Source organism: Montipora foliosa, chromosome 1 (genome assembly GCF_036669935.1).
Source record: "Montipora foliosa isolate CH-2021 chromosome 1, ASM3666993v2, whole genome shotgun sequence".
Lineage (NCBI taxonomy): Eukaryota > Metazoa > Cnidaria > Anthozoa > Scleractinia > Acroporidae > Montipora > Montipora foliosa.
In genome coordinates, this window is record NC_090869.1 from 17,613,966 (window position 1) to 17,626,465 (window position 12,500).

At 40.4% G+C, this 12,500-nt stretch overlaps 1 protein-coding gene across 1 annotated transcript; it reads right to left on the minus strand.

Moving 5' to 3' along the window:
* Window positions 1–10,123: 10,123 nt before the first annotated feature.
* Window positions 10,124–12,403, minus strand: LOC137991680 (contactin-associated protein-like 2). The gene is made up of 2 exons (XM_068836726.1): window positions 12,023–12,403; window positions 10,124–11,122 (listed from the first exon to the last, which is right to left on the minus strand). The coding sequence occupies exons 1-2, from the start codon at window positions 12,345–12,347 to the stop codon at window positions 10,509–10,511; spliced, it is 939 nt and encodes a 312-aa protein (XP_068692827.1). The 5' UTR covers window positions 12,348–12,403; the 3' UTR covers window positions 10,124–10,508.
* Between the last annotated feature and the right edge of the window lie 97 nt (window positions 12,404–12,500).

Here is a 12,500-nt window from a genome sequence, read left to right on the forward strand (position 1 = left end):
GGAGTTGAGACTAAAGCCCTGGCCAAACGAAACGCAAGTCATCGCAAGTCGACGCAAGTTTTGTTACTTGCGCTGACTTGCATACCGTTTGGCCACCCACTTGCATTCACTTGCGAACACTTGCGACGACTTGCGTTTGATTTGAACATGTTCAAATTTTGGACGCAAGTCCGCCCAACTTGCGTCTCGTTTGGCCACTCAACGCAAGTGGATGCAAGTTTTCGCAAGTCATTCGAACTTTTTTGGAAACCTTTTAGCCAATCTGATGCTGCTGTTTGAGCAGGAACCTCAAACTATTTCGCGCCTTTCGCGCTTTCCCTTTTGACAAAATGGCTTCTGTCACGGAGCAAAATTCGGAAAACTTAAGCCCCGAAGAGCTAAAAGAAAACAAGGATAGGGAGTTAAAAAAACATAAGAAAAAGGAAAACCATAACAGGAGACCCAGTAGCGGTGCAAGTAAAGCAGCAGCTACAGTGAAAGTAGCAGCTCTTCCGAGTCTGAGCCTAGGAAAAAGAAAAAAAAAACAAAAATTCGGCTACTTTTGCAAAGGACTTGCGCTCAACTTGTGTCGCGTTTGGCCACCCTATCGCAAGTGAACGCAAGTCTTCGCAAGTGAGAACTTGCGTCGACTTGCGATGACTTGCGTTTCGTTTGGCCAGGGCTTAAGTGTTTCAGAAATTTAGCCGTCAAAAAGAATCCATGAACAGAAGAAAAAACGCGAAATAACGGAGAAAGCCAAACTTCTGCCGCACGCATGGCAATCGCCCTTTATTTCGTCACCAAGGAACGGCTAAACACTCTAATTGCGAAGTTAAGACTGATAACTTGCGCGACCCCAATACTTACTACAGTCGGAAGTACGCAAATAATAAGGAACCTGAGCGTGATTTCTCCAAGTCTTGCTATTCTCACTCCGCTGCTGAGAAATGTCAGCCAGACCAGCATGGCTGATGCAGTGAATAACGGCGCTGACACTGTTTGTTATCAGCATTAATACCAACGCAAGAGAAAAATTGCCAATAGCTACCAAGCACTGAAACAAAAATAAAAAAAAGAGAAAAAATTGAAGGTGACAAGAGTCTCTAATATCAGTTGCATAAAAAAGCAAAGAGCCAAGACTTGAGCATGGTTTCACCAGCGACGCAAGCGCAAACGCAAGTATAAGTAGCTTATGCTGAGTGAAATACTCGCGCTTGCATTTACTATATGCATGTGCATGTGCATGTGCATGTGCTTTGCGTCACTGGAAAAACGCTTGGGGACTGGGGAAGAAAACTTCCGCTAGATAAGGTGAGCCTTCAAGATCTGTTCGATCCTGGTTCCGCTGTAGTTCGATTTGGGTTCAGTTCCGCTAGTCACGCATAGTGGCGCCTGCGTTCCATCTAAAGAGTTTACAATGAAAAGGCTCTTGAACATGGCAGGGTACCTTTACCCTACCGCCATTTCGTTATTCAGCAAACCAACAGCAACTTTGATTTTAGCCTGCGTAGCAAGGAGACGTTTTGCGCATTTTGGTCGAGCAAAACTTTGCCCCAGAAAAAAACCTCTCGCTCTCAATTCAAGGGCCCGGAATACCAAAGAAAATCTCTTCCGACCTCATCTTTCTCATGGGTTCGCTTTCTATACAGGCAACTTTGATTTGATTAGTGAATTAAACGTGAAGGTTGCGTTCAAAACCTCTTTTATTGTCAAGAGTTAACCGTTTGTTAGCTTTTCTTGACGACTCGAGGTATATTTTTAGGACAGTCAAGGACTTTCAATCGAGTTGGTAAAGGTATAAATTTACCTCCGTAAGAAGAATTTGCGAGCTGACGTTTCGAGCGTTAGCCCTTCGTCATTTGCTGTAAAGGGCTCGAAGGGCTAAAGCTCTAAACGTCAGCTCGCAAATTCTTCTTAGCTCCGTGCAAACGGACTCAACAACTCCCAACATTGTTGCTAGTTGTTAGTTCTGTGGTTCTGCAGACGTTGGATGTTGTTGGCAGTTGTTTGCAAAGGCACTCAACAACTCCCAACAATGTAAAGATGGGAAGGATACGACCCATAAGACTTTGTGAACTTAAAAAATCCATCTGCGTTGCGTTGCGTTGCTATCTACATGGAGATCATATCTAATGTGCGTGGCCCCGACAATGTTGTAAGAGCTTTCACTGGCGAAAAATGTCTGATTGCGATCACAGAACAAAGTTGTTGGCTGAAATGTTTGACCAGTTTCCAAACTTGTAGCAACAACTCCCAACAACATGAAACAGGGTGCGCAAACGCACGCAACATGTAACACCCAACAATGTTGGAACAATGTTGGCCAACAATGGTGCGTCCATTTGCACGGGGCTTTACGAAGGTTAAGTTTACTTTATCAACTTGTTTAAAACTTTTCGTGTTTCACTCCCAACCTACCCAGCACCGCAGTTTCGTTAGTAGAAACTAACACTTCACAAACTTCTTTTGGCAGAGTAAAGTCGTTGAAGACGTGTTATATTACAGAGGAATTCTCCCAGGCTACAGCAAGTGGAGCAGGAACCCTTCGACCTCAGAAGTTCCAGACAAGTGACATGAAACCACAGTCGGAGGAAAGTGTTTTTTAAGAAGTCGTCCACACCGTTGTAACAACCACTACCGCAGAGAGGCCAGTGAAAGTCAATATGGGATGAATCGTGTGTGGTGAAGAACGTACAGCAATTTAGATGCCCAGCCGGAAGGTCTGAGATGCACCACCTTTAAAAAAGAGAAAGCAAGGGGAGAAAACAGGGCATCCCCCATACATGCCCTTTTCCATCGGTAATATGTCTCAAGTTATTTTTAGACCGACTCCCACGCTATACAGATACCATGGAGATTAGGCAAAAGTCAATCATATGATGGGAATGTGTTGTCTGAGTGTGGGCTATCCATGCGGAAGACAGTTTAGGCTGTTGCCTAATCTTTTTGGGATCTGTACAGCGTGGAAGAATTTGCGTGGGAATTGATCTAAAAATAATTTGAGAATCTTACCTATGGAAAAGGGCAAGTATGCGGGATGCCCTCTCTTCCCTCTTTATTTTCTCTTGCTTTAAACCATCACGGCGTGATAAAGATTGACAACGAGAAAACGGGGCGATGACGCGAGACTCGCAAGGCGTTAGCGACCTGATCTAGAGGCAGAAACTTTCTCGATTGAACTCGAGTTTGTAGCATAATGTAATGTAGACTTGGTTTGAACCAATGGAAAATCCTTATCCTTTGATTATTTTGCGAAATAATATAGCGCCACAACATGCCCATCTTTTTAGTGTGTTGCAATCCTGCAACACTGGGAAATGCTCCAAGCCGCAAAAAGTGTTGTTACACAGAACACTGACCTGATGGCACGCTCTTGAGATAAGTAAAAATAATCCAGTGTATAGACTTACGTCGTGTAAATACAGCGGTGGTTCAGGGCAGCTGAAATTTGTGAGTTTTATTCACTAAATAAAGACGAAGCCGCCTAGGACCAGAATTCTGCCTTGTTCAGTTTATTTTCTTCCCGCAGAAAAATCTACAGTAATCAATTGAATTGTAAGACGCGCTATTTCCCTGCGGCCATGAAGCAGTTCCGTTTCTTGATTGGCGGAAGATCTAAGGCAATCAAGTCTTTCACGATTACCATGACGTCGTGTGATACCAAGGTGATCAGACAGACCCAGGCTCGTCACAAATATATTTCTTGCCTTTTTAAGCGTCGGGATTGATCCAAACTTTTCACAAAAACGTGTTTTAAAATTTATTTCGAGAGAAATTTCGCTTTCCGTTTTTCGTTTCATAACGCTTAGCGCCATCATTTACCATATAAGGTCAAACTAAGGTATATGAGCTGATAACCGAGATTGAGTGAACCAAACAGAGCACGAGAAATGCATTAACCGAGGTTGAAAATTTAATAATGCTGGTTATTATTGGCTAAGTGTACAGGAAACCAATAGCGTAAATAACATCAGGAGCCCACGGTAATATCCATATTAGTAGCCATATGGCACTTAAAAGTACTCAGACAGCAAGACACTCATTTTAATTTACGGAACTCATTACATGGGCAAAAAAAGTCCTATTATACTGGTCAGTTCGGTTGCAACAGCTGTAACGATATGCATTGCCCAGTAGATGCTTAGATAGCAATGCTGTTCGGAACTCGCTCAGGAAGCAGATATGGTCCAAAATGTGAATGCTTATGCATGGCGGATCGTTGATACACTCGTTCACGCAGTAAAAATACTGCTACTCCTAGTTCATTTCTTTATTCACGGCACGGTACGTTACCTCGCAAAATTTCTACGAGGACGCCCTGGATATGAAGTGCTAGATAACCAACGAGGCGCGTAGCATTTTGTATCCAGCAATCCCGAGTAGAATAATTCTTTTATTAAAAACTCTATGGTGTTCCCGGTGGTAGTATTGTTGACTAAAGCACCGATTTCTCTCTCGGTCTATTCCGGTCCAAAACGGCTTTTGTCGTCCATTTTCTTCTCAGAGCTCCAAAAATGTTTTCAGCTTGCTTTATTGCTGACGCGTTCCTTGACCATATGCTGGAAATCTGATACCCGTGGTTCAGTTTTTTTATAAAATGAAGTATACATGCCAATTTCTAATATAATACTTTTACGATATGAAGACAGCATTATTTCCTTCTATCTGATTTTCACGTGGGGTTTGTTAGATAACCTTGCTTATTTGGAAACGATAAGTATTGAAGCTGTGAAGATTGGGGGATGTTTGCGGCTAAACTCATAAAAGTACAATAAACTTAATTAACAATCTTACACATATAAACAAAGTCCTCGAATCTAGAGACACAAATCGACGTGGATGTCTCCTTAAAACTATAATCATTAAAATTGGCTATAAGAGCATTGTAACAAGGTCACAGGCTATGTTCATTCGTCATACTATTCCAAAATACAGCTCCTCTGTAAAATACTGAGTTTCTCATGAAACGAGTGTTACATTGCGGTATCAGTAATGAGTCGCGTGCCCGCGTTCAATAACCCAAGTTCCGTTTGCTAATTATACCATCCATAGAGAGTTTGTGGTAGTGTATCACTATACGCCTTATGAATTTAAATAAAACTAATGGATTTTTAAAACGAGGAGAGACTAGTCTATTGCGCCCGTTCTAGGACTTCTTTGACGCTGTTCTTGGGGAGAAAAATGAGTCCAGCTGCCCTGCAGTGAGGCCGTTCACAACTCTAAGTCAGAGTTGAAGCAGGAGCCCCAGGGTTGTCTAAGACAAAACCTTTTTACGTTGCAGACTGTTCGAAGAAAGACTGCTGACTGTTCGTTCTTTTGGATGGAGCCAGGAAAAAGCCCTCAGATAATATTTACTTTATTTATTTTTATTCACTTATTTATTTATTTATTTATGTTTTCATGTGATTACTTGGGGGTATGTCCTTTTTCAGTTGTTTTAGATTTACACTTGATGGGATTTTTTCCTGGATCCACCCAAAGAACAAATGATTTTGACACCTGATGACATTATCCAAAAGAACGAATAATCTATACACCTGATTGGATCTTTTTCTAGGATCCATCCAAAGAACGAATGATTTATACATGCTTGATGGAATTTTTCCTAGTTTTCATCAAAAAGAACAAATGATTTTAATGCTGCAATACACCATGGATCACATGCTGAAGCTACATGATGTAACTTGTGCTTCCTTTTTTTCTGGGTCATTTCCCCTTGTTTTGCTCTTGACCATTTCGTAATAGTATTTCTAATTGCTATGGGCATTCCACGATCCTTGTTTTGCTGTTTTGTCATACTGGTTCCCAGATCCACTCCTTCCCACGTCTCGTACCCCGGCCATGTCTTCAGTTCGGGTCGCATTTGAATTCTTTTGTCGCAAGCAAGGCTGACGTTTACGGGAGACTGCAAATTTTTGGAAAGAAGGGAAATATTTGCCAGCTTTTTCTTCCATGTAAGTAACCAGGTATCCTTTTTTTCTTTATTTTAATATAATATAGTTAACAATGCTTCGAGCAAGCGGTGCCTGGTTGTTTGGATTTTCCTCATTGAATACAACTGGGTTTCATTTTGCATGGGATTTTTTTGGGTTTTAGAGCTGTCCTTTCCCGTGTTTTAAGTACGATGGTTTCTTGTAGGGATTTTTTTATATTTATTATTCTTATTTATTATATGGTTCTGTCTCACAAGGACTGGGAACTACCAAGTTCACGAATTTGATTGGCTGAAATCGATATTGACCGCGGTCTAGATTTTCCCATCTAGACCGGCATCTAGACCGGTAATGTTTTGAGGTAAAAAGATGCAAACTAACCTGCAAAAATATTGAGTATTTTCTTCTACCACTATTTATTTATGGAAGTGCCAAACTGCATGATGACAAAAGAGAGGATGACGAGCAAACTTTGACAGAATTAAGTTCAGCTCATCGCCACTCATCGCCGTTCGCAAGCAAAATGTCAATTAGTACAAACCAGTTACATTAAACGAATTAAATTGTTCTTGTTTGCCAGAAACTACTTATTAATCGAGCTTAGTCAGTCTGTATGGGAGAATCTTGACCTCGGTCGTGTGTACAGACCTCACTGCGTTCGGTCTGTACTCACGACCTCGCTCAAGATTCTCCCATACAGACCTCCTTCTCGGTTAATAAGAGCTAAATCATATTAAGAACGAATGATTTTCATGTTCAAGTATTTGTTAATCCCTCTTACTTAATTTAGTTTCTTGTGCATGTGCTATCTGGCTGTTTCTGAAATTTGAGTTTGTTTTGTTTTGTTTTGCTAACTCCACTGTGAGGGTGAGAGTTTGCTTTGCGAATTTCTTTTCCTCATTTTACAGACTAACCCTAACTTTTGGCTATGATTTTCCCTCAACTCACCGTCATCCATACCACGATATTCCCCCCTACTACCTACTGATTAATGAATGTTTTAGTTGGTGGAGAGAAACCCCTTCTTAAAAGGAGGATACCTCTGAAAACACCAATTAAGACAGCCACAAAGGATACTAGGTTACCTGCTGCCTCGTGTATTACTATTAAACAACGAACTAATAATAATAAAGGTCTTTATTGAAAACACTCTAAACAACAGACGTGTTTAGTTACAATAAAATAATTAAATTATACAGACAACTAATTAATTAACTAACTAACTAACAACTAACTAGAAAACAAGCATCTATTTATAAAAGTTCTCTTAAAACGCTCAGTTCTGACAAGCGGGATAATGTAGTTGTGACGCCTCTTACGTAACGTAACCATAGTTCGCTTCGGTGGCAGAAGGTCATCTAAAGCTGTTATTAAATTACTGTCAGTGATCTTGTCCCATAACTTCTTATCCTTCAGGGCAATAATATTTTCAATGAAAAAACGTTCTTTACAGTAGCCAAACTTAAAAGCTCTTTTGAACAGCCTGTCTATACGACTTAAGTACTTATGATAATACGCACAGCCCCATACTTCCACAGCATAAGTAAGTGTAGGTAGAATAAGACTAGTGAAAAGGATATGAAGATCATCCAATGGCAGTCCATAAAATTTACAAACGCGTAAGATGTGCAAACGACTGCTAGCTTTCGATAGGATATTATCTAAATGTAAATCCCAATTACACGGATCGGATTGAAAGGTTACTCCCAGCAACTTTAGACTGGGTTTTCGCTCTATAAAAACCAGAGGAGCTGGTAAAGCCTTAGTGGATTTGCCTTTAAGAAGCATTTCCCACGTTTTCTTGAAATTCAGTTGCATACGGTTAACAATTGTCCATTCGACAATGGATTGGACCTCATTAGCTGCTGAGTTACTGTTGCTAACACCCGATTTTACAGGAATACTTAAAGTTAAGTCATCCGCAAACTTCACAAGCAAATTTTGATTAGGTAGGATGACCTTGATATCATTGACCATGATAGAAAATAATATAGGGCCTAATACAGTCCCCTGGGGGACACCTCTATTAATATTTAAATAATCGGTAACAATGCCATCAACAGTAACTCTTTGTTTTCTGCCTTGTAAAAAACTAATAATCCAATTAGTTACATATGGGTTAATATCAAGTGACTTCAACTTAGAGCAAAGAATATCATGAGGTACCGAATCAAAAGCTTTGCTGAAATCAAAAGAAAATATTCTGACAAAGTCAAAACCCGAATCAAGCCATTTTAGCCAAGCATATTGACACTTAATTAAAGCCATAGTCGTATTATGGCCCTTACGGTATGCAAACTGGTCAAGATCTATGAAATTATTAACATACTGTGATAGTTCTTGTCTGTAGACAAGGCGTTCGAAAACCCTCATTATTACATTAGTCAGCGAAATAGGCCGCAACTGTGTGCAATTTTTAAAGTTGGACTCTTTAGGCAAGGGAGTTATGTCAGCCAGCTTCCACAGATCAGGCACAATGTGGTTTTCCAAAGAACAGTTAAAGATATGAGTAACAACAGGAGCAAGATCATAAGCAAACTCTTTCCAAATCCAGTACGGAATTTTATCTGGACCAGAAGCAGTCTTTTTTAATTTGAGTAGACTCTCGGTAACGCAGGAAACAGTTAAAGCAGGAATCTTGCACGATTCCGGAATAACGACAGCGTGGGTGGATTTATAATGGGGATCAGTGTTAAAAGAACAAAAGAAATTGTTGATCTCGTTCGGAGAAATAATTGAACTTATTGGCGTGTTGGTAGACTTTCTGCCTGTTAGGGAATTGACTGTTGACCACCAAGACTTTGATCCTGTACTATGTTTCTCGAAATTCCCTTTAACGGCCTGAACTTGACTATCTCTGATCAATTTGTTAATTTTATCTTGTAAAGTTTGAATTTCAATCAAACCGGAAGTATCCATACTCTTGCGCCGAATCAATTTTCGTCGTTGCTCCAGTAAGTGCTTGACTAAAGGAGAAAAGAACGGGGGATCCCTATTAGACACTCGCACTGATATACTTGGAAAACACTCATCAAACATGGACTTGATGTTGGTAGAAAGAAGATCGAGTTTTTCATTCACATCTTTGCACTGATAAACGATATCCCAGTTGTAGCACTTCAACAAATTATCCATTTTCAGTTTATGATGATCGCGTACATCCCTAAACATCACAGTTTTCCTTTCAGCCTTAAGTGGGATTCTGGGGTATACCAGGGCCACAGAATGGTCAGATCGAACAAGTCCTTGGGCGACCGATACTTTTCTCCAAAAATATGGGACGTTAGTAATTCATTAGTTAGAAATTCATTACTAGTAGAACTATAAGCTGCAGAATCATTCAATACTCCAAAACTATTCAATTTTTTTTCCAGATTTTATTAGTATTTATATACACTTAATAACTGATTACTGTTACTGTTAGATGAAGATGAGATGCATAGTTTCCACAAATAGTGGAGAAATGCACGAAACTTGAGCTATCTATAGCCATTAGCTAAGATTCAGCTAACCCATTCAAGTCATCTCAAGAGGGGCTCATGAAACGCTCAAGAAAAGAGGAAAGTCCTTGAATAAAGACAAAAGCTAAGCCAGGAACCAAGAAGAAAAAAACAACTGATTTTTTGAACGAAAAGAGGAAAAATCTTGCGGAGGGCGATAAAGGTTCGTGGTTTGATCAACCTTCCAAGATTTCCCAAGAAGATGTGGAGAAAGCAGTCAGCTCTTTTCCCTTAATTAGTTGTTACCACTGGAAAGCAGGCGCGAGGAAGCTAACTATGATAAACACTAATGTTCTCCCGCGGAGCGCCATTTTGCTTGCTGTGAACTCCCTGGCGGCTGGCGGCTCACACTGTGAACCCGTTGTTGACATAATTCTCAGAGAAGGCGTGACAGGCTTGAATTTCTTTTGAAGGTGAAAACATGCACAACGAGTTTTGATGAGATGCATCCTCTTCAAATGAATTAATAGCGTATGTAGAACGGAGGGATTTTCGTGAAATTTGGCTGAAATGTTTATTGAACAATTAGGAACGAAATTGTGTGGGCAATTTCGGTCAAATCAAATACTTCCCTCGTGGCGGCTTCGGAACTGAACACGTTTCGATTTTTTTTAATAGTTGAACTTGACATACCTATAAAAAGAGAACCAATGGGAGTACGGGAAAATGCCCACACATTTTGAAAGATGGATGCTTTGGGATTGACACTGTGCAGCGATCACGTTTAATACCCGATTAATTCGACGGAATGGCGCTCGGTCATTTAACTGTTTACCGTCTTCCTTCTCCTTCACAAACAGATAAATAAAACGCTTATATTTTTTCGAATTATGCATTTATTAACCTTTGTATTGGTACATAGTTTGTGGTAGTTTTCTTTCAAACAGCGCGTGTACGATTTTTTTTTTTCTGGAGAGTACCCGCGAAGGGTCGGGAGTAACCATAAATTTTATCTTGGTGATTTTTGTGGGTGCGTGCGTGCGTGCGTGCATGTGGATATACTATGTATGTTTCATTCAATTTTATCAGAATTTTGCGTGGTTGTCTCAGTTTTCATTAGACCGTGTTAGATACCGTGAAATAAGATCACTTGAGATCATGCTGTTCCATAGCATTTGAATTTTCCGAGTGTGTGGTACCCTTCCTCCCCTATTTTTCCAGTATCTCCAAACCTGAGCTGCGAAACTGGAAGCTGAGTCTTGTTGGTGAGGAGACCGCTGTCTTCACGCCAGACCTTGTCATTCTTATCACAGTTACAGCCAAAGCGAGAGTCTGCGCATGAGTTGGTCATCCCGCATGCGCACTTGTAATGACCAGATGCTCCATCCCAATAAAACATCTGTTTTGAGTCACGTGACACCCACCATCCTCTTTTACCTTTGTAGCGAAAAATCAGAGCATGGTGACACTCGTACTTGATAAACTGTTCACAGTGTGAGGAGACTCTGGTGAGCATCGCCAGCTGAGACAGACTTGTTCCAGTGTACTGAATGTCACGTGAGTAACAACCAGCTTTTTCACATCCCTGGACATGCGTTCTGCTTTCACTGTCGTGACTGATGACTGTCACGCCAACTCCATTCTTGTCAGTCATGTTACAAGTGACATCAAACGGTGGAAAGCCTCCTTCACCGTCAGGATCAATGACGTAACCTCCACTCTTTAAAGTAGGTTCCAACCTTTTCAAAGCGGTGCAAGATTTGGTGTATCCTTTACAGAGCAAATGTAATTGTTAGCACCAGAAGCCCAAGACTAGAAGCCTCCCAATGCATTATGTAATTGAGTCAACCTTTGCGCGTATCTTTCTATTTTTAGAACTAATCCTTTAGCAGGAAACTCACATTTCCAACAATTTACATCAATTTGCACAATTTGAGTACATTTTATTTGCTATTTTTGTCTTTGTTCCACAATAACTTTATTCTGATTGGCCATTCTAAACAGTGTGTGCAGAGCCGAAGAACTCGTGGCGTTCTAAAAATAGAAAGATACGAGCAAAGGTTGACTCATAGGGCTTGTATAGGAGAGGCAAGCTCCTACTCATGTGCTCCTGTTAGCACTTAGCCTCTTTTCCGAGGGCGAAAGTCCCTACTGTTTTCTAGATACCAAATATATCGTGGTGTTTCTAATGACCTACTAAATCACGGTAGTCTCGAGAGAAAATATTTCAGATCAAGAAAAACCCTGAATTTTTCTTTGAAGGATAAATAACTTGTAACTGAAGTGCCTTCTTTCGAGTTTTGAGGTACAAAATCGACAAATTTTAACCACTGGAGTTCATTGTTTGGCGAACCCCCATTTTTTTCAAATCATATATATTGTGAAGCTGCATGCTATTATGTTCAAACGCGGGCAAGAGAATTTATATTCGAAAGAGAAACCTTGAAAAAACAAAAAAACAAACAGAATTGGGGGAAAAATAGGCTTTTGGTGTCCATTTTACATACATGTCCTGGAGTCGGAAAGAACTTAGGAACAATTGCATGTACTAACACGAAATGAAGCCAATTTTGGTCTCCAAAAAGAATTAAAGAAAGACTGTTATGTGCTTGAATATTTTTAGTCAAGCTCGAAAAAAAAGCAATTTGGAAATGGAGTTAAATAGCTTACCTAGGTTTCCAGGGGGTTTCCCTATTCCCATGTATGTTGAGTGTGGTTCAACTACGAAACAAGCGCGACAACTGTACTCTTTTGTTTTATAGTTCAAATCACATTTCCTGGTGTCCCACCAAAAGTTGATGCTCATGCATGGCAGATCGGTGATACACTCGTCAACACAGTCAGAAAAGTGCTGTATTTCCTTGGAGCTGTAAGCTGCATGCAGAAGGGCGACTCCTCTTTCAGATCTTGATATACGGCACTCCGAGCTCCCTTGCAGAGCCAAAACGTTTATCTTTGAGTAAAATAATGTTAGTAAGATATGGATTTGATGCATTCTGGATCGCAGTTAAGATATTCTGATTCAAAGTCCGACTCTCAGCTGTACTTGAAGATGAAACGTAGCCACCTGTCTCTGATGCCCAAAGTGACCGACGACAATTAGCAGAATTGACAAAGACTTGGGTACTTAATTAAGAAAATAACCCAA